Source organism: Setaria viridis, chromosome 9 (genome assembly GCF_005286985.2).
Source record: "Setaria viridis chromosome 9, Setaria_viridis_v4.0, whole genome shotgun sequence".
NCBI classification, from domain to species: Eukaryota; Viridiplantae; Streptophyta; class Magnoliopsida; order Poales; family Poaceae; genus Setaria; species Setaria viridis.
Genome location: NC_048271.2, coordinates 56,087,105 through 56,108,775, shown reverse-complemented (window position 1 = coordinate 56,108,775; position 21,671 = coordinate 56,087,105). Strand labels below are relative to the sequence as shown.

Here is a 21,671-nt window from a genome sequence, read left to right as displayed (position 1 = left end):
CAGTAATGGACATAGTGTCAGCCACCAGTATCAATCCTATAGCTATGGAATTCCATCGGGGGTGATTATGAATGATTTGTCTGAGTTCAGAGCCAGACTTGATGAACTTGAGAAGGAGACCGCACTTGCTTTTCTTGCAGCAGTGTCTGTAGACCATCAAATCACTGAAATTGAAAAGCGTCGCATGGTTCAATCTGTTATGCCTGTATGCTTTTTCTTCACCATTTTCTTATTTATTATATTTTATATATGTCGATTAGCTACTTACCTATGGACCTAACAGTTATTTTCTGGACGTCATGAAGATTTTGGGCACTGAAGTTGCCACTTAATTTTTAGGTAAGTTAAATGGACACATTTCTTTGCATTGATGAGCTTCTACAGTGAGCTTAATTTTTATTGATGACCACTGAATTTTTATTTGTTATGTGTTGTACTCCGATGGTTATTGTTGTTATTTACAGAGCATGGTGATTTTTCACCGTGAATGTTCCAGGTCTTCTTGAGCTATGTAGAACTCTCACATGAGTTTCAAATTGTGTTTGTTGTTGTAATAAACTTTCTACCGCTCTTAATGTATTACCACTTGTATGCACTCTCCATAATATGGTGTTGTTGTAATAAACTCTCTAGTGCTCTTAATGTGTTAGCACTTGTATGCACTCTCCATCGTGTGCCACAAGTATAATATGGCTAGTTGAGTATTAGCACTTTCAGATGTGCTACTGGTGTGCCACAAGTAAACAGGCTGTACAAATTCTCCATCGTGTGTGACTCTTCATCTATTACTTTTCGTTTACCTTTTCCCATATTCTATATATCAAAACCAGACGCAATAGGACAATGCTGAGTCATCTGCCCACTGGTTCTTGTCAATTTCATGTATGTTTGGATTTTGTTCAAAGGTGTGATGGTTACTCTACTTCGTAGATCCCCATTCAAATTAATAGTAGATTCTCATAAACATTGAGGACATAAAAAGGTTAAACCTCGAGAGAGATGCTGTAGAGAATGAGGCGTCTAATATGAAAATAACCCTGTTTACACTTTTACCCTGTTTGGTTTACCCTGCTTACCCTTTCAAACTTTTATCCTTTTACCCTTATCCACTTTCACACCGTTTACCCTGTTTATCCTTTCAAGTACCATTTCAACCCTGTTTACCCTTTATACCTCTTTGACCCCGTTTTACCCTTTCACCCTTTTACCATTTCAACCCTTTTACCCTGTTCACCTTTTTTTACCTTGTTTACCCTTCTACCCTGTTACCCTGTTTGGTTTATCCTGTTTACCCTTTCACCCTTCACACCACAGGGTAAAAGGGTGAACAACAAGAGTAAAAGGGTAAATAGGGTGAACAAAGGGTGAAAGGATCAACAGGGTAAACGGGGTAAATGTGTGAAAGGGTAAACAGGGTAAAAGGGTAAACCTCGAGAGAGATGCTGTAGAGAATGAGGCGTCTAATATGAAAATAAGAGCAGAGGTGCTCACAAAGGAGTTGGATGAGGAGAAAGATAAAGGGTCCCAAAGATAAACCCCCTCTCTACTCTTTTTTATACCGATTGATTAGGGTTTAGGGTCGCCCTAGCTAAACCTTTATCTAGTATATAACAATTATTCATGGATACGACTTACAATCTCGAGGTAAAAGCAAAGTATTGTATACGAGGGTTAAAGGGTAAACAGGGTTGAAATGGTAAAAGGTTGAAAGGGTAAAAGGGTAAAGAGGGTTAAAGGGTAAACTGGGTTGAAATGGTAAAAGGGTGAAAGGATAAACAGGGTAAACAGGTGATAGTGGGTAAGGGTAAAAGGGTAAAGATGGGTAAACAGGGTAAAAATGTGAAAGATTAAAAGGGTAAAAGTTTGAAAGGGTAAATAGGGTAAAAGTGGTGTGAAGGGTGAAAGGGTAAACAGGGTAAACCAAACAGGGTAACAGGGTAGAAGGGTAAACAAGGTAAAAAAGGTGAACAGGGTAAAAGTGTAAATAGGGTAAAAGGGTAAAGAGGGATAAAGGGTAAACATGGTTGAAATTGTAAAAGGGTAAACGGATAAAAAATGTCAAAGGTAAACACGGATGGACCTCTCCATTCTAAAATTAAATAATTCTTTAAAAAAGTTTGACAAGTACTACTTGTTATCCAAAATAAAGCAGTAGAGTTATTATTGAAAATAAATTTTCCACAATGTTATTTCTAGATTTGTTTAAAATAAAAAGATTAAAAAAAATCCTCAGGTGAAGGAACCGGCTGGGCCGGGCCGGCTGCCTGCCACGCGGGTGTTGACTCGCGGGAGCGGGGAGGGCTCAAATGTCTTTTCCACCCGCCGCACCGGGCACAGACTACACAGCTCTCTGCCTCTCTTCTCTCTCGCTCTGCTCGAGGTTGTCACATCGCCATTGCTACCGGCTACTAGCACCTTGCCATCTGTTACTAAGCTTTCACTCCTCTCTTCTCCTTCACCATCTCGCGTCCGCTGAAATCAGCTAGGGAGTGGAAGGACTTGGAGCGTGTCGGAGTGGAAGGAGCGCGTCTCTGTCCGACGGTCGGTGCGCGATGGAGCGCAGGCGGACTCTCCGACTTTCGAACAGGTTTCTCTCCTCTTAGAGGACCGCATCTAAAAACAAGGATTCCAGAGGCGTTTCTGTTTTAAGAGACGGTTGGCTTAAGTGCCGCCTATGGAAATACATTTCGATAGACAGCCCGGGTCGCCAGCATGCAAAAAAACATAAAAGATCCATTCAAACTGATCATTAACCATACATGATAAGTTGATTGTTATTACATGGTGAAGACGCAACAGGCTAAGGAATATTGTAAAATGTGATAAATGAGGGTGTGTTTTGCTGCTGCGCGCCTCCTTTATTTATGAATTATATATTAAGGGGGGAAAGATAGGATGGAGGGATGGATGATCATCCGATCCTCCTGACTGATAGAAAGAAAGAAAGAAAAAAGGAAGGAAGGAAATATACTGGTGGAGGTGGATTAAATAATTAAAGGAATTAGAACTGGAGCTTGGAGGTGTAGACGGTGTCGGGCTTCCATCCTTCTGGGATGACGTCGTCCTGTTCGAGCTTGGTTCCTCCCTCGCTGGTGAGACGGACGGCGATGGGGCCCTTGATGGGCTTGGGGCTGTCGATCCTCCAGATGGCGCCCCAGGAGTGCTTGAGGGGCACGAACTCGTCGGAGCCCTTCTCCTTGATGTCGACGGCGACGATGTCGCCGTCGCCGGCGGCGTACTTGACGAGGAGGGCGAAGTAGTTGGGGTTGCAGCCCTTCTCGATGTGGAAGGCGATCTTGGTGTCGGCGGGGTACTTGCACTTGACGCGGCGGAACTGCATGTCGATGATGCCGGCCTTGCGCAGCTTCTCCTCCTCGCCCTTCTTGGCCATGGCGCCGAAGGCGGTGCCGGCGAGGTCGAAGTGGTAGGCGGCGATGGGCTCGTCGTTCATGTCCGTGATGTGGACGATGACGGGCTCGCCGGAGCACTCGGCGGGCTTGTCGCACTTGATCTCGTAGCAGGAGCCGCAGCCGAGGCCGTCCTTGAAGATGGGGGAGTTGCCGCACGCGTTCATGCTGTTGAAGGGGGCCTTGTTCACGTCCTTGTACCCGCACGCGCCGCCGTTGTCGTCGGGGCCGGCGCCCGTCGCCTTGCCGTACCACGTCGCCTTGGCGTCCAGCCACTTGCCGTCGCACGTCGCAGAGATGTTCTTGCCGGGGGGGACCTTGGGAGGGCCGCACACCGCGCCGCCAACCAGCGACGCCACAACCACCGCCACCATCACCGTCGTCGACGTCGTCGAGGCCATCTCCGATGATCCTTGTTGGATAAATGTCGTTGCTTGTGATGAGTGGGGAGCCAAGGCCGCTGCTGCTGGGTATTATATGCTCACCGCCCGGCCACCAACGCGCGGCGCTCCGGCCATGTCGGTCGGTGCTCTTCGTGCGTGCGTATGCATGGTCGAAGGCCTTGTTGTTCTTCTGGACGCATGCATGCAACCGCTGGGCTTGTGTTGCCAAAGTTAGACGTAGCACCGACGAGAGATGGTGGTGACGAGGTGTTGGCTTTACCGGCTTCAGTGCTGGGCCTATATGGATTTTGGATCGACCGGGCCGGCCTGTGAGTAATTAATTCACAGGTATATGGGCCGTGCTTTAATATGGGCTGCAATTTCGTATCAATGAATGATATTTGATTCACATTTCGGAGTCGTTCGTGTTTGATAGTATGTGCTATACTTTAGCAGTGTCATATCGGAATGTTCGGATACTAATTAGAAGAACTAAACATGAGCTAATTATAAAACTAATTGCAGAATCTCTGGGCTAATTTGCAAGACGAATCTATTAAGCCTAATTAATCCATCATCAAATAGTTACTGTAAAACCACATTATCAAATCATGAACTAATTAGGATTAATAGATTCATCTCGCGAATTAGACTCCATCTGTGCAATTATTTTTATAATTAGCCTATCTTTAATATACTTCTAATTAGTATCAAATATCAGATGTGACATGTGCTAAACTTTAGCTGAGGTATAGTCCATCTTATTCTTCAATCATCAATCGTATGAAAAAGCAACGGAGATAGAACGTGCCTTCCTCTCAAATTAAGGGGAAAGCAAAAGACCAGCTCTACAGCAGCAAGCATATACTATTAATTACTTCAACCGAAAGTTGAGAAGAAGGTGGCAGCAACCGAATAATCTGTGGCTCGTATTGTTTAACTTTCAGAGATTTTTTTAGTTAGGTTACTTCCCACGAGATAATTATTAATGTTATATGATCTCTGAACACATACATTCTCTTTTGTAGATCATGGCATCTTGCACGTTATAATTATTCATTTCCGCGTCTTTCTAGACACATCATAACTTTTTTGATATGTATTTAGAAAACCTAAAACTAATAGTATATTAGGACGAATCAAAGGAAGTATATATGAAGAGATACTAATATATAATTTATATGACACGATTAATTATTGTACATTGTGACACATTAATTAGAGACCGACGATGCATAACATAACACGTTATTTGCATCTGGCTTATGCGCGTAATGTACAGTAATATTTCTTTTATCTTTTATTATAAAAAAAGGAATCAACTTTATTTATTTTCCGGGTCAAAGTCTTAGAGAGGAATAAGTGGTAGCCAAGAGTCATGCATAGCTAGTTTAGTTTAGACTGATTTACATTACATTATCTGTCGCGTGCAAATTATTATTATTATTTTAGTGGTGGCCATTACTATAATTATTATTAGCTGCAAGATCGATCACTGACAACATCAACGCGTCTAGTTAGTTAAGTAAGTCGTCCACCGTACCACGCACAAAACGTTGGTGATCTGATGGCCTTTCCCACTGTTGTCTTTTGTTAAAAAAAGGCCAGAGTATGTATGCTCTCTCTGCTATATAAGGAAGGCCTTTCCCATTGCTGCGATGATATAAGAGAGCTGAGCAACATCAGATTAGTAGCTACATCAGCCACCTAAGCTAACGGAGTATTGTGTTTTTGCTTTAGCTTGCAAGTTAACGGAGTATATATGGCGCAGAATGGCCCCTGCTATGCTGCCACCACCAATCAGGTACTTGCGCACTCTGAAGAATTTCATTTCGGCCACATGTATATGCATATATACTAAAGGATTATTACAAACTGTTGTCACCATCGAGAGGGAAATTAAAATATGATTTGGATTATGATTGATCAACCAAATACTCCTTCGTACTCCTTCCTATCACACTGCATGTCACCCGAGCCTCTCCAATGTGTGGTTCTTAGCTGGTCCTATGTTTTTCTCTCTCTTATGGAACCAGGTCCTATACACTGTGAAGCTGATTCAATATGGAACCAAGTTCCATATAGAACCAGGTCCCATGCAATATAATATAGGGAAAATGGGAGAGAGAAGAGAGAGATGGAGGGCTGCGGGTCCCATATTCATAGATTTAACCTGATTCTATACATTGGAGCTAATACAACATGTGACATCAAATCATTGCTGGGTCCCACCTTAGAACCAGGGGTGCACCTATACATTGCTGGTGCCCTAAGATCACTTTACACTGCATTATATTATTACTTCCCATGTGCTAAGCACCTAGAGTTCTTCATTAATGCGGTGAGGGATATGTAGTCTCGAGTTTTTTTAGCACTCTCTCGTTTTGCGTGTGCAGTATGTATAGAACTTTTGTACTTCGCCCATCGGGCATTCCTCCGCTTTTTTAATATAGGAGAGCTGGCTCGTTTAAAAAAAAATATTATTACTTCCTAAAGTAATTAATTATCTATTTGTTTGTGTCTATGAAAAAGACACGAAACGTAAACACGGTTTTCAGTCTTGAAGCTCAAGCTGTATCTCTCTAAGATTTAGCTTCATTATTTGTTTTCCTTTAACTCTATATGCTATGTCCAAAGGGAAAAATAAGGGACGCGACACTTACTGGGGTGGTGTTTGGCACCCAGCTGTCTTCTTTTTCTTTTTTTACATATTTGTGGTGTAATGAAGTTGAGTTAAATCGGAAGCCGATGAAACTTCTTCTTTTTTTACTTTTCTCATCAACGCTCCGTTGCAACGGTGAAAATGAACTTCTGCAACATTAGAAACTACAAACTATCGTACGCAACACTAAAAAGACGTGTATAAATAAATGGTCTTTCTCCCGATTCGATGATAGAAAATTTCCTCCATAACATGATAGATGACACCATGTTCCATGCATGCAACATCCACGGTGAGCGACATCATGTAGAAACAAAGTTTGCAACATAAGACTTCACTTTTGCAACATTTAAAAAGTATAGTCGGGACATTTTAAAAATACTATTGCAACATTAATAAAGTATTTTTTTATAAAATACATTAAAATAAAAGGAATTAGTTAATTGGACTAGAAATTGAAACATCCAAAAGACTCCCTAGCGTGGATAAAATATTGCTCTGAATTTGCATAGACTCCCTAGCGTGGTCCTCCAGATAAACCCCCATCTTGCTTTACCTCACTGGCCCGAGAATCGGAATCGATCCCCATTTGATTGCTTCAGATGGATATATCTACCATACTTTTGTAGTTCCTTGTAAAGATGCCAAGCAAAGAATCGAGACAACTTCAATCGCTTCCACTGTGATTACTTTCACCGGCCTTCTGATTCTAATAGATGATTCTTTCATGTTTTTCTTGATCTGCAGATCCAGAACCACATTTATTCAATGCCGAGTCCCGCTTACAAGGTTCCTAGCGTGACAAAATGCCAGGCTTCTTCAGCAACTAACTACATGTATGTAACTCTGAGCTACAAACTATATCGCTTACTAACATGCACTTCATCATTGGCATGGTTGTGGTTCGGCTAAATTCGTACCGGTCATGCGCTCGTCACTTTTAGGTCTGCACTGATGCTTTAACTCTTAGCAGGGAAACATCTGAGGTGGTTGATTTCGACTGGGAAAACCTTGGCTTTGGCCTTGTCGAGACTGATTTTATGTATGTTGCAAAATGTGGGCCTGATGGAAACTTTTCCAAAGGTGAAGTCCTACCATTTGGACCTGTAGCAGTGAGCCCATCTGCTGGAGTCTTAAATTATGGACAGGTTAGTAAGGAGTCATCCCACCTTGTTTCTTAGTCCAGTGGGTTGGGAATCTGGAACAATGATAACCTGGCAATTAGATATCTTTGAAGACCTGCCAGTACTGAGTGTGCTTAAGCAATGATATTTCTGGTATGCAGGGATTGTTTGAAGGCCTAAAAGCATATAGGAAAACCGATGGGTCCATCCTGTTGTTTCGTCCGGAAGAGAACGCTGCAAGGATGATAACTGGTGCAGAGAGGATGTGCATGCCTGCTCCAACTGTTGAGCAATTCGTTGATGCTGTAAAGCAAACTGTTTTGGCAAATAAAAGATGGGTTAGTACTTTTCTTTATGTTTTTATGCCTATTCAAACACATGTTATTTTAATGAGTCATTATCCCCTCCGCTAACATATGGTGTTTATTTCCCCCCTTGAACTAGGTGCCTCCTACTGGTAAAGGTTCCTTGTATATTAGGCCACTACTAATAGGAAGTGGGGCTGTTCTTGGTCTTGCGCCTGCTCCTGAGTACACCTTTATAATTTTTGTGTCCCCTGTTGGGAATTACTTCAAGGTTCGTGATGAGTTCTCCACCATTAAATTATGTGGCACTTATCCAAAATGTAAAAACTCATGGACCTAGAGTAAATCATGATAACCAGTGTTCTTTCCTGCTCAGTGAACCATGTTAAGGATACCTTAAATTGTAATTTTGTCATGAGATTTCCTTGTCACAGCACCACCTAGAATATGAACTCATCCTCTGTGATGCGTCGAAAACAGTTTCTTTCAACATAATGCCAGTCTATTTGTTAATTAACTTTGTTTAACTTTATTGTGCAGGAAGGTCTGTCTCCTATTAATTTGATTGTTGAAGACAAATTTCACCGTGCCAGCCCTGGTGGAACTGGAGGCGTGAAAACCATCGGAAACTATGCCTCGGTAACTTTATGAATCAGCACTTATTGAAATTATATATATAGAGCAGTTTCAGTTTGGTAAATTAATTGCACATTTTGTCATCACTATCTAGGTATTGAAAGCTCAAAAGATTGCAAAGAGCAAAGGATATTCTGATGTCCTTTATTTGGATGCTGTTCATGACAAATTTCTTGAAGAAGTCTCTTCCTGCAATATTTTTGTTGTGAAAGTATGATCCTTCACTCCTGCCCTTGTTACTTTGGCAGTATATCTCCTTCAAGCTGCTGTTAAGAGTAGGTTTTAGTGCTCAAAGCATACGATAGTGATAAAACCATATTCTTTTATCACCATTCTAGTTATCCACAACTTTTTCCTTAACCTGTGAAACATCCTTTGGTTGATAAAACATACTATTCTATGGAATGATGGACCTATTTTCTTGTCTTTTTCACCAGGACAATGTTATTTCTACTCCTGCAATTAAAGGAACAATACTGCCTGGAATAACCAGGAAAAGTATAATTGAAGTTGCTCAGAGCAAAGGCTTCAAGGTAAATTGCTCATTAGTCTCATGGATTCACAGGAACTTTGAAATGAAGGACTGCCTTACCAGTGCGTTGCGTTGTAGCTGAAAGTTTAATTGTTCAGATGTATAGTTTTCACACGTACACTTCATGCCTGTAACTCATTAGCATAGGGAGAAGGATATGTGAAGTAGGCATCATATGCTGCCTGTAATATTATGTATTCTTAACTAATGCAATTTGCTTCTTGTAAGGTTGAGGAGCGCCTAGTCTCAGTAGATGAATTGCTTAACGCTGATGAAGTTTTCTGCACGGGAACTGCTGTTGTGGTGTCACCTGTGGGGAGCATTACATATCTGGGGAAAAGGTGACAATTCTACTATGCCTTGCAGGTTTATTTGGTATTTAATATGCATGTGCGATGAACAAGCCGTTTGTCCTTTTTGTGAAAACACTGTTAAACATATTTTCTTGAGTAAGGCATTTCCCCGTTCTTGCAATAGCACCAAGATGTTACTGCTGAAACACATGATGAGCAAAACCACCTTTCCCCATCCACTAGTAAATACTTCTTGTACTAGTTTTTCTGATCATTTAAGTATTGATGTGATTGATTTATATAATTTTTTTTGTTTTCCGCTCGTACCTTGATTTTACCTGACATAGTTTCTTCATTGTGTGGGAGTTAGTTTCTTTCGTGGGTTCCTTCAATGTAGCACCGCATGCCATTTGGACTGGGGTTCTTTTCTCTGTTTTTATTTAAAGCAAAATACATGGAATTCAGTTTTAAGTGCGAGGGGCAGTGATGTGTCTTCTGAGATGGATGACTGAAGCCGTATGTACAGCAATTTCAACACTGCTTGCATACTTACAGAACATATGACATGATTGTTGTGTTGTTGATTTGTAGAAAATGGAAGATCCATTTTTGAGAGAGTAATGTGTAGCAATGCTGGACTCTGAAATCCCATGGTCTTCACTTGCAGGGTAGAATATGGCAACCAAGGAGCCGGAGTCGTATCTCAGCAGCTATACAAGTCTCTTACAAGCCTCCAGATGGGTCTCGTGGAGGACTTTATGGATTGGACCGTGCAACTGAATTAGTAGCGGGTCACAGATATTGCCTGCGGGGATCTCCAGAGCTAGATGTTGTGATAATTTACCTGTTATTTTTGCAGAGCGCTCCTGAATTGGGTTCCTGTTGTAGATTACAGACACGGTGCGTATGTACTGTATTTGTTTTCCTTGCTTTCCTCGTGGTATGAGCACAGAGCAGTAAGATCATGTACTGCTTACTAGCCCTGAGCTCCTGGCCACAAGAACACTAATCACTCGTGTTGCCTTCTTATCTTTTGTTTCAAAGTAATAAAATAAAATCGTGGTCTTGCATCTTGTAACGTAAGAATAGAATCGTGGCCTTCTTATCTTTAATCATCAGTAGTGTATAAAGTGTATAAACAGCCGCAGTACTCATGTGCACTGTAGCTGCGAACGCCGCGGCAGGTGGAAGGCTTCATCAAGGAGGAGATTGGGCTTCGCCGCCGTGCTTGTAGCAGCCCAGATGTATCTTAATTTTCCTTTTAATGCCTAATATGTTGTCTCGAGCATTGAGTATCTTAGGTTATTTATGTAATCAAGCACTTGTAATACTGGAACTTCCCCTCTTTCTTTCTGATATGACAGTGCTCCTGCCTAAACAGTAAAAAGAAAAAGGAGTTACAATAAAAGTTTCGAGTAGATTGCTTACAAAAAGTGCTTTAATTACACTTAATTTTCTTGACTTAAAATGCCATGATTTGTCTAAAACTGCCTATCAAAGCGTCACCTTCTAAACCGTATTCGATAATATTCTAATCGCCGTACATTCTGAATAAGACGAATAGCTGGTTTGCTTTCAAATGTAGATCATGCATGACAACTAGTCACAGTAGAGGTAAAAAGTTGTGTATTCCAACCCAGCTTAGGTCAGGTCACCAACCGAACATCGCCGCATTTTTATGTGCACCACACAATAGAGTGAATCAACATAATTTCACGGATATCTGTAACAGCTCCAACCGCTATCACCACTCTCTTTCTCTATTAAGGAAAATTGGCAACACAGCAGCAAAGGAAAAATTGAGTCAACGGCAGACCTCTAACCATCCCTCCCCAAAGAAACAACCCTGTCCTTTTCCTTTGAGTCTAAACCTAGCTATGCTTCATCCTGACTTGGTGACCCCCTGCTGCCCCAGCAAATGGACTAGGGAAACAGACACACATGTCCGCACGCTTGGTTACCAGATATCAAAGGTTTCTCAACACTCAGGTGCCAGGTGGCCAGTTTGGTCTTTAGCTCTCCTCCAAGCTGCATGTCCACAAATCTCCTCTGCTTCCGTCTTTTGATCCTGCCAGCTTAACACTCACCTGTGATTGAATCCTGAAAGTAGCCAAACAAAATTAAATATGTCAACAGGCTTCCCCGAAAAGAGAGTTTGGGCACTTCAATCGCAGGATAAAACAGAAGTCCTAAGCTCCCTACTCTAGTTTTTAATGTACCCTACCCTTCAAATAAACAATACCCAGCCAAGCTCAGTATGTTCAGACCATACAAACATCAAAAAGTAAACAGTGTTGTACTGCTAAAATCCTTTGGACTGAATGGACCATATTTCAAATGTTGCTATATGAATAGGATCATCTAACAAATTAGCAAAATGACCTCATCACCGCTTCCAAGTTGACCATCTACTGGAATGAGGTTAAGCCTAGAGTGTGGTGATCTTGGTTTAGGTAAGAGAGTCTTCTTTGTACTGAATCAAGAACTGGGTGAGAGAAACAGGCTACTGAATACAGGATACTATTCCGGTGAAACAAACCCTTAACACAAAAGATGCAGCCCTGGAGCCAACAATGTTAAGCTAATACTAACACTGCTAACTGCCAATCCTTGCAAAAGTGGCACTGCTAACTTCTCAACAGCAGGACACATGCAAATCATAGACATGTCTTTTTTTTCCTGGCTATAATGTTTGACACGGCCTGCATCTCTCTGATAGATCACCCTCTCCCTAGGGTTTTTCACTACTATAATACCAGGATTCTCATCAAGAAAATTATATACAGAAAAACTTACCGGGAAATCTCTGCAGAGAACCATTACCACCGATATGTGACTCAATCCTTCTGTCCTGTCCCAAATGCATTCTTTCAGGCCAAACTGAATTCAACCTCCTCGCGAAGTCCTCGACTTCTCTGCTTGTAAAAACAAAGCCTATCATTCTTCCAGACCATGGCAATGTGCCTAGAGCAAACAATGAGCGCAAGCAGCAATGCAAGTACTAGCTGAAATTGATTATCACGTATTACAGTATTTGCAGACTCAAGTACTTCACATCTCAGTATTTTTTAAGAATTTACTATTTAAGTCAAGGCTACATGTTCTATGAATTAAGAAACAAACTAGTAGGCACAAAATAGAGCTCACTATAAAGTTAACAATTCCAAAGACAAGAATGAGTTGATACAGCAAAACAAAAACAAAGCTAAGAAAGAGTCTACATCCATGCGCCCATGAGATATCTCATATTCTCACCTATCAAGCTCTTCTTTCATTGCAGGATCAAGTCCATCATCGAGGTCAGCATCTTCAAAGGGGTCCTCAACATCATCTTGCATATCTGGACTTTGGCATGGAAGTCTAGAAATATTGCCACCATCCACTTTGCATGGAGTCACATGCTCCTAAAATACCCAGATAGATCATGTAAAACTACATATTCTATACAGAATACACATCAACAAAAAAAGACAGGAAACCTTACCTTATTTACAGGTTCAGAGTCAGCTTTTGGGGGATTCTTAGCTTGATCCTTCCTTCTTTTATTCTTTTTCTTACTCTTGGCAGTTTTCCCACCTCCAGAACCTGTCAGATGATTAAACGGGAGATAAGAATATTTTTATTTAAAAAATTCATGGGAACAAGTTGATATGTTGCATGTTTTTGCAGTTTTTGAACTTTGGCTCAACTTGAGACTATGGCAAAAATTGACCACAGTAACAGTTTGTCAATATTACAACAAAACAGAACCACAGGACGTAACAGAAGCCAAAATCAGGCCCCTCAGATCTAAGTCATCAATAGAATTTCGGGACCAAATGGTGAACAGAATAACATAAGCTATATAGTTAATATAACTCACTGTAATTATACCTCCATCCCCATTTATAAAACAAAGTAACTCATCCAAAGATCTCTCATCCTTTTGCTCTTCTTGTACTTGAACATCCTGAAATAAAGTGAACTTCAGATTCTAACACAAAACATGAATACTGCCACCAGGTGAAGCTAGAAAACACCGTTGAACACAACATGCAAAATCCAATCATAATTACCTTTAGCTTCTGGCGCTCTTGGAGCTCTTTCCGCTTCTTTGCATACAATCGGTTCAATAAGCGAATCCTAGGATCATCATTTATATTTTTTAGAGGCTCCAATTTCTCTTCCTGAGTGCATGCAAGCTTAGACAATAAGTATTGAATGAGTCAATATCTAACCTAAAACTACAAAAGGCACTCTCACCTCTGTTAAGTCATCTGGTAAATGGAAAATGTCACGAATTTCCTCGGGTGTTTTCCCTTCAATTATTCGAGCAAGAGCTCGACTAGTAAGATCAACAAGTGGCTTTAACTGCAGACTGTCTGCTGCTGAAGTCAATTCACAGAGTCTTTCTGTGTCTATCCTAACAAATTTTTCATCAAAGGACTTCCGCTCCTGTAGAGTAAAAGGAAAATCGTACTAAGATATATGGGAGTACATGTAGACTCAACCAGATGAGATCTGCAAGAAAACTAAAAGTTACAGCATACCTTGTTTGAGCGCCCAGGGACCTGATGAAACCGACAATAGTCAAGAATCAAACTCAAACTAGCTGGATTAACTCTTTCCGGGAGAGCAATAGCATGATTTTTGGATGAGCCTGTGCCATTTTTTACTATTTCCCGACATATCATGGGGCAGAACATCGCAACCTCCTCCTCCACTTGCTGTATGGAACCATCAAAACACTGAAGCCAAATATAAGTCTTCAACGCCTGCTAAGAGTTCAACAATACGCTCAAGGTAGGCTGAGGTTAACAGCACAAGATTGAAAAGCAGCTCTTTCCCCAAATGACATCAAAAGGAGTTGCAGTTAAGAAATGCACAGGGTGGCGTACCTCTGGTTTTATTACTGCTAACTCGGTCTCGGACATTGTGATAATAGCAGAGTTGAATATGGATGAGAATTTACAAGAAACTCCTTTCTAGGTATACCACCATCAGTTGATCCAGTGCCCAGCAAGTAAATAAGCAAAAATTACCCTGTAGAAGAAATCAGGGCATCCCAGAATTATCTTGTTTGCCATCAGATCAAAGAATGATGCTTATTTGCAACTTGGAAAAACAGATTAAACTTTGGCTTCAACGGCACAGTTCAGTGGAATACTGTTACCAGTCAACCTACAGTAGAGATGCATGAATGAAGGGATTTTGCCAATAGCATGGGGTCAATGAACAGTCACAATGAAACAAAGGGTGACATCCGACATGAGGGCAGAAAATGTAAGAAATGACTGAACATGCAGAACAAATAATTTTGACTACATACTTTATGGTGCATACCACTTGGACTGAAGTTGCAAGTGCTAGCAATCACAAAATGTTGATGAACAGAATGTTCAGTTTAAAAATACAGAGAGAGCAGAGACAGTTTGCAATCAATGGGTACATTGAACCACATGGAGCTGGGAAGATCAATGTTATGCATTATCAGAAGAATAAAGCTTTTATCCTGAATTAATAATTACCAATGATGAGAAAGGAGGAAATAGTCTTGGCACCCTATCAACTACCATGACAGATGATCCCAACCCCAAACATGAATGGCGAGTTGGCGACCAACGAGATGGGTACCCAGCAACCAAATATGACAGGCCATACAAAAATTCAAGGTCCCAATCACCAGGAATTGCTCGGCAAAGGTAACGAAAATTCCCGAACCTTGACAGCCCACAGCCGCGGTTTCTTCTAGCCATTCGCCCGCAGGGCAGGCAAACAGGAGAGAGACGGCAGCACGTAATCACAACCCCGGGGCAGCGAAATGGGTTGGGTTAAACCCTAACTGAAGGTTGAGGCGGCGGGGGCAAACCCTACCCGGATTGCCCGTCCGGAAGTGCACCCGGGACGGCGAGGCCGACCAAAACCCTAGCCCCGACAATCGGTCGCGCGGTAAACGCAGGCAGGAAGGGATGGGTTTAGGGGCTTACTTCCGGCGGGCGCGAACGGAATGAGGCAGGCGCTCCCAGAAGAGGGAGACGAGGAGAGGTGAGGCTTCTCCGGCGGCGGCGGCGGCGGCCGGCGGCGAGGAAAGGTGTGGTTTTTTGGTTGGTGGGCGTCCGCCAGCGGTTTCAGTTTTTCTTTGGTGTTGAGGGAAGGAAGACGGCGGCGTCCTCTTCCTTATCTATCCGCGCATGGCGCCTTGGGCCCATTCTTACTTGGGCTGCAACGAAGAATGGGAGACTTGCTGGGCTTTTTCTCTCTTGGGACGGGCGGGCCTGGGCTTGAGAACTGGGCCTTGAGTTGTTTTGTCTGGTGTGCCTTGGAGGAGTAACGACGACGGAAGGGAAGGAAGGGAAGTGTGGTTGGGATTGGCGAGGGGAAACGGAACTGCGGATTCGCCGGAATGGCGTCGCCGGAGGACAAGGCCATGGCGGAGCTCGTGAGTACCCTCCGCCCTGCTCGTCACCTTTAATTTCTCGTGATTGCGGTTGGGTGTTGGGCGCGATCGGTGGAGCAGCGCGATGTGATTGTGATTGTGCAATGCAGGAGACGCTGGAGGAGGAGGAGGTGCTGCGGCGGCTAGGCACGGGAGAGGAGGCGGGCCTCGCCGAGAGTGAGGCGGCGCGCCGTCTCCGCCTTCACGGCCCCAACGTCGTCGTCCTCTCTCACCACGTACGTGCCCTGCGTCTCGATCCCTCCTCCTCCACCAACATTTAATTGCTGCTTCCAATTCCCCACCCTGCAGCTGCACTGCTCTCACTATGTATATAATCTGCTCGTAATTGATTCATTTCTATTGCTACTTCCGGGATGATTCGGTTTGTAACTTTATAATATCCCAGTTTCGACGGTTCTGCAAATGGTTAACTCAAGCCCAGTAAATTGCATAGACAATGCCACACTAGTTCATTTGATTGGAGTATTATATGCTACCATGCTTGCTACATATATAGTTCACAAAATGAAAACAAAATATCCCATCATGATTACCTTGGTCTGTGACGTCAAAATTGAAACTGCTACTGCAGGAGGGCACCATGCTTCAGAAGTTCCTGAGCGGGCTCTTCTCGCTATGGGGATGGGATCATGTCTTCCCCAAGTACAACAACATGGTCCGGATCATACTTAACTCCATGTCATGGGTTACTGTGCTGATTACAGTTGCATCTCTTACCGTCACCTCTGCTGGCCAAAGATCATGCCAGCTAGCCATCATAATTTTCATACTAGCTACAAGCCTCACAGCATGCTTTACTGCAAAGCTTGTTTTGAAGTATGCTAAGGCTCCACTGGAGGCCAAAGCTCATGCGCCAAGGGCCAAGGTTCTCAGAGATGGGAGGTGGAGAGACGTGCATGCAGCAAATCTGGTCCCTGGGGATATCATATTTCTCAAGGTTGGGGACATTGTCCCCGCCAATGCTCGTGTCCTCCGATTTGAGAAAATCGACACAATGACTTGCTGGGCCAAAAGGTCTGTCGATTGTGCGCATGGCTTCCTCATATACTATGCTTGGACTGTTTCCTGTGGCCAAGGAACTGCTGTTGTCATCGCAACTGGCCATGGCATCCCTAGAAGCACACTGCGACTCTATCCACAACGCTATGCTCGACCTGGCCAGCTTAAAGAGGGGGTCATGGTTGCTGGCTGCTTCTGTGTTTCCCTGTTACTTGTTGGCACTATTGCCGAGATGGTGTTCAGTTTTTTGTTCCGAAAACAAAACCGCAAAGGCATGCTGCACAACAACCATTTTATGCTATTGATTGGTGGAATTCCAATGGCAATGCCTGCTGTCCTCTACCTGGCATTGGCACTGGGATCTCTGAGACTTTGTTTCCTGGGGATTGCTAGTCTAGGGACAGTTGCAGTCGAAGATCTGGCAAGTATGGATGTGATTCTGTTCAACATGACCGGTACTTTAACATGTAATAAACCCTGTTTTGCACGGGACAAGATTGAGTTATTTGCAGATGGCGTCAATAAAGACCGTGCCATTATTTTAGCTGCACGAGCATCAAGATCTCAGCATGAGTTGTACATCGAACCATTTGACGCAGCTATTATAAGCCTCCTTGATGATCCAGAACAGGTAAAATTTCTCTTACTAGCAGAGTTTTAATCCATCTGTGCGCTCCGTTTGAATAGACAAGATGCATATCATACTTGTAGGCATGGTCGGGTATTCAAGTCTTAGAGAACCATGCCCGTTTCTTTGTTGCGCTGAAGCTGATGTTCTTGACTACATACATTGATGATGGCAATGGCTCCAAGTGCTGTGTATTCAAAGGTGATCCTGCGAAGGCAAGTCGCCGTTACAATTTCAAACATGCCAACACGCTCACATGGACAGATATGCATGCATGCAGTTGAATCTATTTTGTTCACAGATCCTGTTTCTTAGTCATTATTGTTGTTGTGCTATAGGTTGCTCACCAATGTGGCTGCAGCAAAGCAGTTAAAGAGAAAATAAGCACAATAATGGATGAACTTGCTCTTGATGGATATCAGGCCATAGCTGTAGGACATCAGGTAGGCGATTGAATTTCACATTAGCATGCTTCAACTTGCAAAATTATGATCTTTATAATTTCTTTTGTTTTCCTCCAGGTAGACTCATGTTGGGAGTTTATTGGCCTTCTTCCTTACAGAGATGACCTTAGAAGAGATAGTGCTGAAGCTGTCGAGAGCCTTATCGATCTGGGTTTGGATATAAGGGTCCTCACAGGTGGTCATTCTGATGTGCACATCTTATTTTTTAGATTTTAGCTATTGCCATTTGCTCTAATAGACAAGTCTTCATCAGAAATGTTGTTCTCTCTTCAGAAAGCCCATTGTCAACCACAAAGCAAGTTTGTGGAAAGCTTGGAAAACTAGGCATCAATGTAGTACCCGCCCATTCAGTGTTCGAATTAGAGCGCAATAACAGAGAAGTCCATTTAAATATCAATGGGATCTCTGATCTCTTTCCAGGTCTATCCTTGTCTTCTATGTCCTCCTGGCGGAGTTTGTTTCTACAAGAAGTTCTTGCTTACCATTCTACTATCTTGATTTGTTAGTGCAGAAGACAAAAGTGATATAGTAAGAAGGCTAAGAAATTTCGGTTATCGTTGTGCCATGGTTGGGTATGAATTTCTTGATCATGATGCCATAGGAGAAAGCCATATTGGAATTTCAGTTGTTGATGCAGCTGATTACACAAAGAGTGAATCTGATCTTGTTTTGACTAAGCCTGCCCTGGTACCTGTTTCTTCAGCTGTGCAGATCAGTAGGAAGATTTGTCAAATGATAAAGAGCTACACCGTAGGTCAATAGGTCATTCTGATGCATATAGATGCTTGATTACTCACAATATATTTTGTATCTAGATATGAATGGATACTCACTTGCAGTATGATGTTTTTTCTGCAGATATACACCGTTTCATCAACAGTCCATCTAGTGAGTTCAATTATGATTAATTTTAATAATCCTTCTTACGTATATGGTTCCGTAAGGCTAACTCCAAGCTTTAATTCTAATAATGAAGTTTGGTGTCCGTATCATATTTCATTTCTGGAACTTCGACATGTCAAGTATCCTGGCCTTGGTGATTGCCTCTTGTAATTACTGTGAGTATCAGTTGCAAAAAGCCGCAACCTTTCTTTGCAGTACATATTATTTCTTTACTTACTTTTTCCTCGTTTCTGTTTTTATTTCCAGTCACATCCCTTGCAATGTTATTGGAAAGGGTGGAATTGAACAAGTCACCAGATAGATGGAGAGTTCAGAAAAGCATTGCAAGTGGTGCTGCTTTTGGAAGCTACATAGTTCTTAGTACAGCCATTTTTTACAGGGTTGCAAGAACTGCAGACTCTTTTTCAGTGAGCACTTTTCCTTCTGATGAAAGATAACTTCTTTTGGCTTTAAGGTGGTGATGAGCTGATTATTTAGTACTTGGACAGTGTAAATTCAAAGGCAAATCACTGATGGGCACTGATGAGGAAATCGGAGCTGCTTTATTCCTTCAGATGAGCATAGTGAACCAGGCTATTGCACTTTTTGTTCATTCTGATGATTGCTGCCTCATCAGATGTCCTGGGCCTTTTGTCACATTTGCCTTTTTTGCTTCCCAGATGGTAAGTGGTCGTTTCCTTTTATTTGCTTTATTGTGAAATCCTTGGTTTCTGCATGTTTTCTTTTGGTTAGCACCATGAGTTAGTACTGGGTTTGTGTCTAACAACAATGTTCTAACAATTACAGATGTCCGTAGTTGGATTCATACTGTCAAGAAAGTAGAAGATAGTGAAATTTAGTACTTTACGTTTATATGCTCAAGAACTATTAAATCAGTTTTTTCCTTTCAGGTGGCAACCCATAAAGCTGTTTATGGCGACTTGAATTTTGCACTAGCAAAGGGCGTCGGCTATTTCAGGGCTGGATTGATATGGTTATACAACTTAGTCCTGCTTTTGACCCTTGTTTTAATTTGTAAGTTGCTGGATTGAACGCTAGAGTTTGCATATTAAATTTTATTTTACATGTTCCTTTACTTATCTTTTAATTTGCAGAAAGCATAAATTTACTGTTATTTGACAGGTCGCAAATGGAGACACTCAAAGATGACTAGTGAAAAATTGTTGGCAATATGCATGCGATCAGCCATCCTACACATAGTTCTTCTTTGGTTTTCGTACGTGATACTTGATGTTAGGGTACAACAGCCGGTCTTCAGTTAGATCAAAGACATTGTCATGGTTGGAGTGTATCTCGAGTAAATAAATATATGCCGTAAGATTTTCCATCTGACCGACCCTTCATGATTCAGAACTTACAGTTGTGGAGTCACTATGTTATGTTAGTAAGGTTAAATTTCTTTTTTTTGCTTGAGCTACAGAATGCTCATTGATTTACTCTATGCTAGAACAGTTAAGGGGCAATATTTGCGCAAGAGAAATATATGGTGCCCTTTCTTCTAGAACAAATACAGACACACAGTGCCCTGAAGCTCAAAATCGAGAATACTAACTTTTGGATCATTGTTTTACACTTGTGACAGATTGACTGAACATGAAGAAACTATCTTGTCAATTCCTAACATTTTACTTCTTCTTTTCTATGTAGTTCCATTTTTTCCATGTATAGTTGGCTCTACTTGACATTCTATTTGTTAGTATAGCTTCTTTTTTCAGATTTCAACCCTTCCAGATTTTTTTAGATCAACTCATCTACCATATTGAGCTGAATGGATATTATCTCCAGCACTAGACCAATAATGAAAATTGAAGGCCTAAAAGTCAAACTTTTTCATGAGTGTGGATGGGTGAAAAATTGACAAATCAGCGGCTCATAGCTGGCTTAAATCTACGCAATTTTTTTTGTTATGAAATGTGCAATCTTATTATTTATGACAGTATGAAATGCTCAAGATAAGCTAGTGATCTCCTGTAAAATGCTCTAAAGAAAGTATGAGGATAATGTTTCATTGACCTCCGAATTGTTACTCAGGTAATCGCATCCGCTAATAGTATTGTGACACAATCTTCAAGCCTTCTATGAATGCTATAACTGTCAAGAGATGTTTAAATATCTTATCTTCATAGATTGGAAAATTAGTTATTAGTGTTTACAGTGGCAATCGAGCAGGTCATGCATGACCTAGGTAGCTGCTGGAGAGTCTCCGAGAACTGCTATGCATGTGCATCAATTGGTTCCTGCCTCAGTAGTTTTATGGTGGTGCAGTTAGCATGGCTCACGATCACATTGGCAGGTGAGTTTCCAGCGTCACCCTTACACATGTTATTATTTTGCAAATATCTATACGTATGCAAAATGTGTTGTCGCATGCAGAAGGCCGCTGCTCATGAAAATTTAAAGTATTACGCAAATATTTATGCAGTGGAGAAATGTGTTGTCGGATGCAGGCTAAGTCCATTCCAATAGCAAAGTTCCCATTTCGTAGAGGACAACAGCAATGTTGCATCATCCTTGAAAGCATAGGTATCTGAATTTATAAATGTGTTGTCGGATGGCCATTGGAGTAGAAAGTAACAACGTTTGCATCATCCTGTGAATTATAGCAGAGGGGTAGTTAGGAAGATATCAAGTTATGTATATATATAGTACGTAGAAACTAACTTTGGATTGGTTAGGAGATTCCTGTCATAAAAGGTAAACTAAATGCTGCTTTTAGTTGACCTTTCCCCCTGTATCGATGCCAGTGAGAAGCATACATGAGATATTTTTGGCATGTGGTCTATACCTTTTTCTTTTGAAATGTTTTATTCTGAGAGAATAAGACTTCTGAGTTGAGTTGCAAATATCAAGCCTGAAAACATAAAGGCACACATGACAACAAGTACAGGATATTTCTAAC

At 41.8% G+C, this 21,671-nt stretch overlaps 4 protein-coding genes across 6 annotated transcripts; 2 read left to right on the top strand and 2 right to left on the bottom strand.

Annotated features, from left to right (window-relative positions):
- Window positions 1-2,845: 2,845 nt before the first annotated feature.
- Window positions 2,846-4,032, bottom strand: LOC140221331 (expansin-B11-like). The gene has a single exon (XM_072290823.1). The coding sequence runs from the start codon at window positions 3,806-3,808 to the stop codon at window positions 3,002-3,004; it is 807 nt and encodes a 268-aa protein (XP_072146924.1). The 5' UTR covers window positions 3,809-4,032; the 3' UTR covers window positions 2,846-3,001.
- Window positions 4,033-5,437: 1,405 nt separating this feature from the next.
- LOC140221256 (branched-chain-amino-acid aminotransferase 5, chloroplastic-like) lies at window positions 5,438-10,412 on the top strand. 2 transcript variants are annotated; one of them, XM_072290575.1, is made up of 10 exons: window positions 5,438-5,594; window positions 7,200-7,288; window positions 7,426-7,600; window positions 7,738-7,914; window positions 8,021-8,152; window positions 8,422-8,520; window positions 8,612-8,728; window positions 8,955-9,050; window positions 9,278-9,390; window positions 10,010-10,412. In XM_072290575.1, the coding sequence occupies exons 1-10, from the start codon at window positions 5,553-5,555 to the stop codon at window positions 10,125-10,127; spliced, it is 1,158 nt and encodes a 385-aa protein (XP_072146676.1). In that variant the 5' UTR covers window positions 5,438-5,552; the 3' UTR covers window positions 10,128-10,412. The 2 variants fall into 2 exon arrangements, with proteins under 2 accessions (XP_072146676.1, XP_072146675.1); XM_072290574.1 differs by having other exon boundaries at window positions 7,423-7,600.
- A 539-nt stretch (window positions 10,413-10,951) lies between these two features.
- LOC140221257 (SKP1-like protein 20) lies at window positions 10,952-15,479 on the bottom strand. 2 transcript variants are annotated; one of them, XM_072290576.1, is made up of 10 exons: window positions 15,309-15,479; window positions 14,220-14,364; window positions 13,872-14,096; window positions 13,585-13,776; window positions 13,398-13,508; window positions 13,216-13,291; window positions 12,827-12,927; window positions 12,598-12,746; window positions 12,139-12,257; window positions 10,952-11,442 (listed from the first exon to the last, which is right to left on the bottom strand). In XM_072290576.1, the coding sequence occupies exons 2-10, from the start codon at window positions 14,253-14,255 to the stop codon at window positions 11,426-11,428; spliced, it is 1,026 nt and encodes a 341-aa protein (XP_072146677.1). In that variant the 5' UTR covers window positions 14,256-14,364; window positions 15,309-15,479; the 3' UTR covers window positions 10,952-11,425. The 2 variants fall into 2 exon arrangements, with proteins under 2 accessions (XP_072146677.1, XP_072146678.1); XM_072290577.1 differs by having other exon boundaries at window positions 13,872-14,069.
- Window positions 15,480-15,644: 165 nt separating this feature from the next.
- Window positions 15,645-20,280, top strand: LOC140221254 (ATPase 9, plasma membrane-type-like). Its single transcript, XM_072290572.1, has 14 exons — window positions 15,645-15,760; window positions 15,868-15,993; window positions 16,350-17,408; window positions 17,489-17,620; window positions 17,744-17,848; window positions 17,927-18,044; window positions 18,143-18,289; window positions 18,381-18,619; window positions 18,728-18,757; window positions 18,846-18,927; window positions 19,019-19,179; window positions 19,261-19,434; window positions 19,663-19,786; window positions 19,895-20,280. The coding sequence occupies exons 1-14, from the start codon at window positions 15,725-15,727 to the stop codon at window positions 20,032-20,034; spliced, it is 2,673 nt and encodes an 890-aa protein (XP_072146673.1). The 5' UTR covers window positions 15,645-15,724; the 3' UTR covers window positions 20,035-20,280.
- The last annotated feature ends 1,391 nt before the right edge of the window (window positions 20,281-21,671 follow it).

Bases quoted from the DNA above. Each gene is read 5' to 3' on its own strand.
- LOC140221331 (XM_072290823.1), bottom strand. From the start codon at position 3,808: ATGGCCTCGACGACGTCGACGACGGTGATGGTGGCGGTGGTTGTGGCG.
- LOC140221256 (XM_072290574.1), top strand. From the start codon at position 5,553: ATGGCGCAGAATGGCCCCTGCTATGCTGCCACCACCAATCAG. The intron at 7,601-7,737 runs GTTAGTAAGGAG...TCTGGTATGCAG, and splicing joins GAGTCTTAAATTATGGACAG to GGATTGTTTGAAGGCCTAAA. The intron at 8,521-8,611 runs GTAACTTTATGA...ATCACTATCTAG, and splicing joins CCATCGGAAACTATGCCTCG to GTATTGAAAGCTCAAAAGAT.
- LOC140221257 (XM_072290576.1), bottom strand. From the start codon at position 14,255: ATGTCCGAGACCGAGTTAGCAGTAATAAAACCAGAG. The intron at 13,777-13,871 runs GTATGCTGTAAC...TTTACTCTACAG, and splicing joins TCCCTGGGCGCTCAAACAAG to GAGCGGAAGTCCTTTGATGA. The intron at 13,509-13,584 runs GTGAGAGTGCCT...GCATGCACTCAG, and splicing joins TACCAGATGACTTAACAGAG to GAAGAGAAATTGGAGCCTCT.
- LOC140221254 (XM_072290572.1), top strand. From the start codon at position 15,725: ATGGCGTCGCCGGAGGACAAGGCCATGGCGGAGCTC. The intron at 17,849-17,926 runs GTAGGCGATTGA...GTTTTCCTCCAG, and splicing joins CCATAGCTGTAGGACATCAG to GTAGACTCATGTTGGGAGTT. The intron at 18,290-18,380 runs GTCTATCCTTGT...TTGTTAGTGCAG, and splicing joins GATCTCTGATCTCTTTCCAG to AAGACAAAAGTGATATAGTA.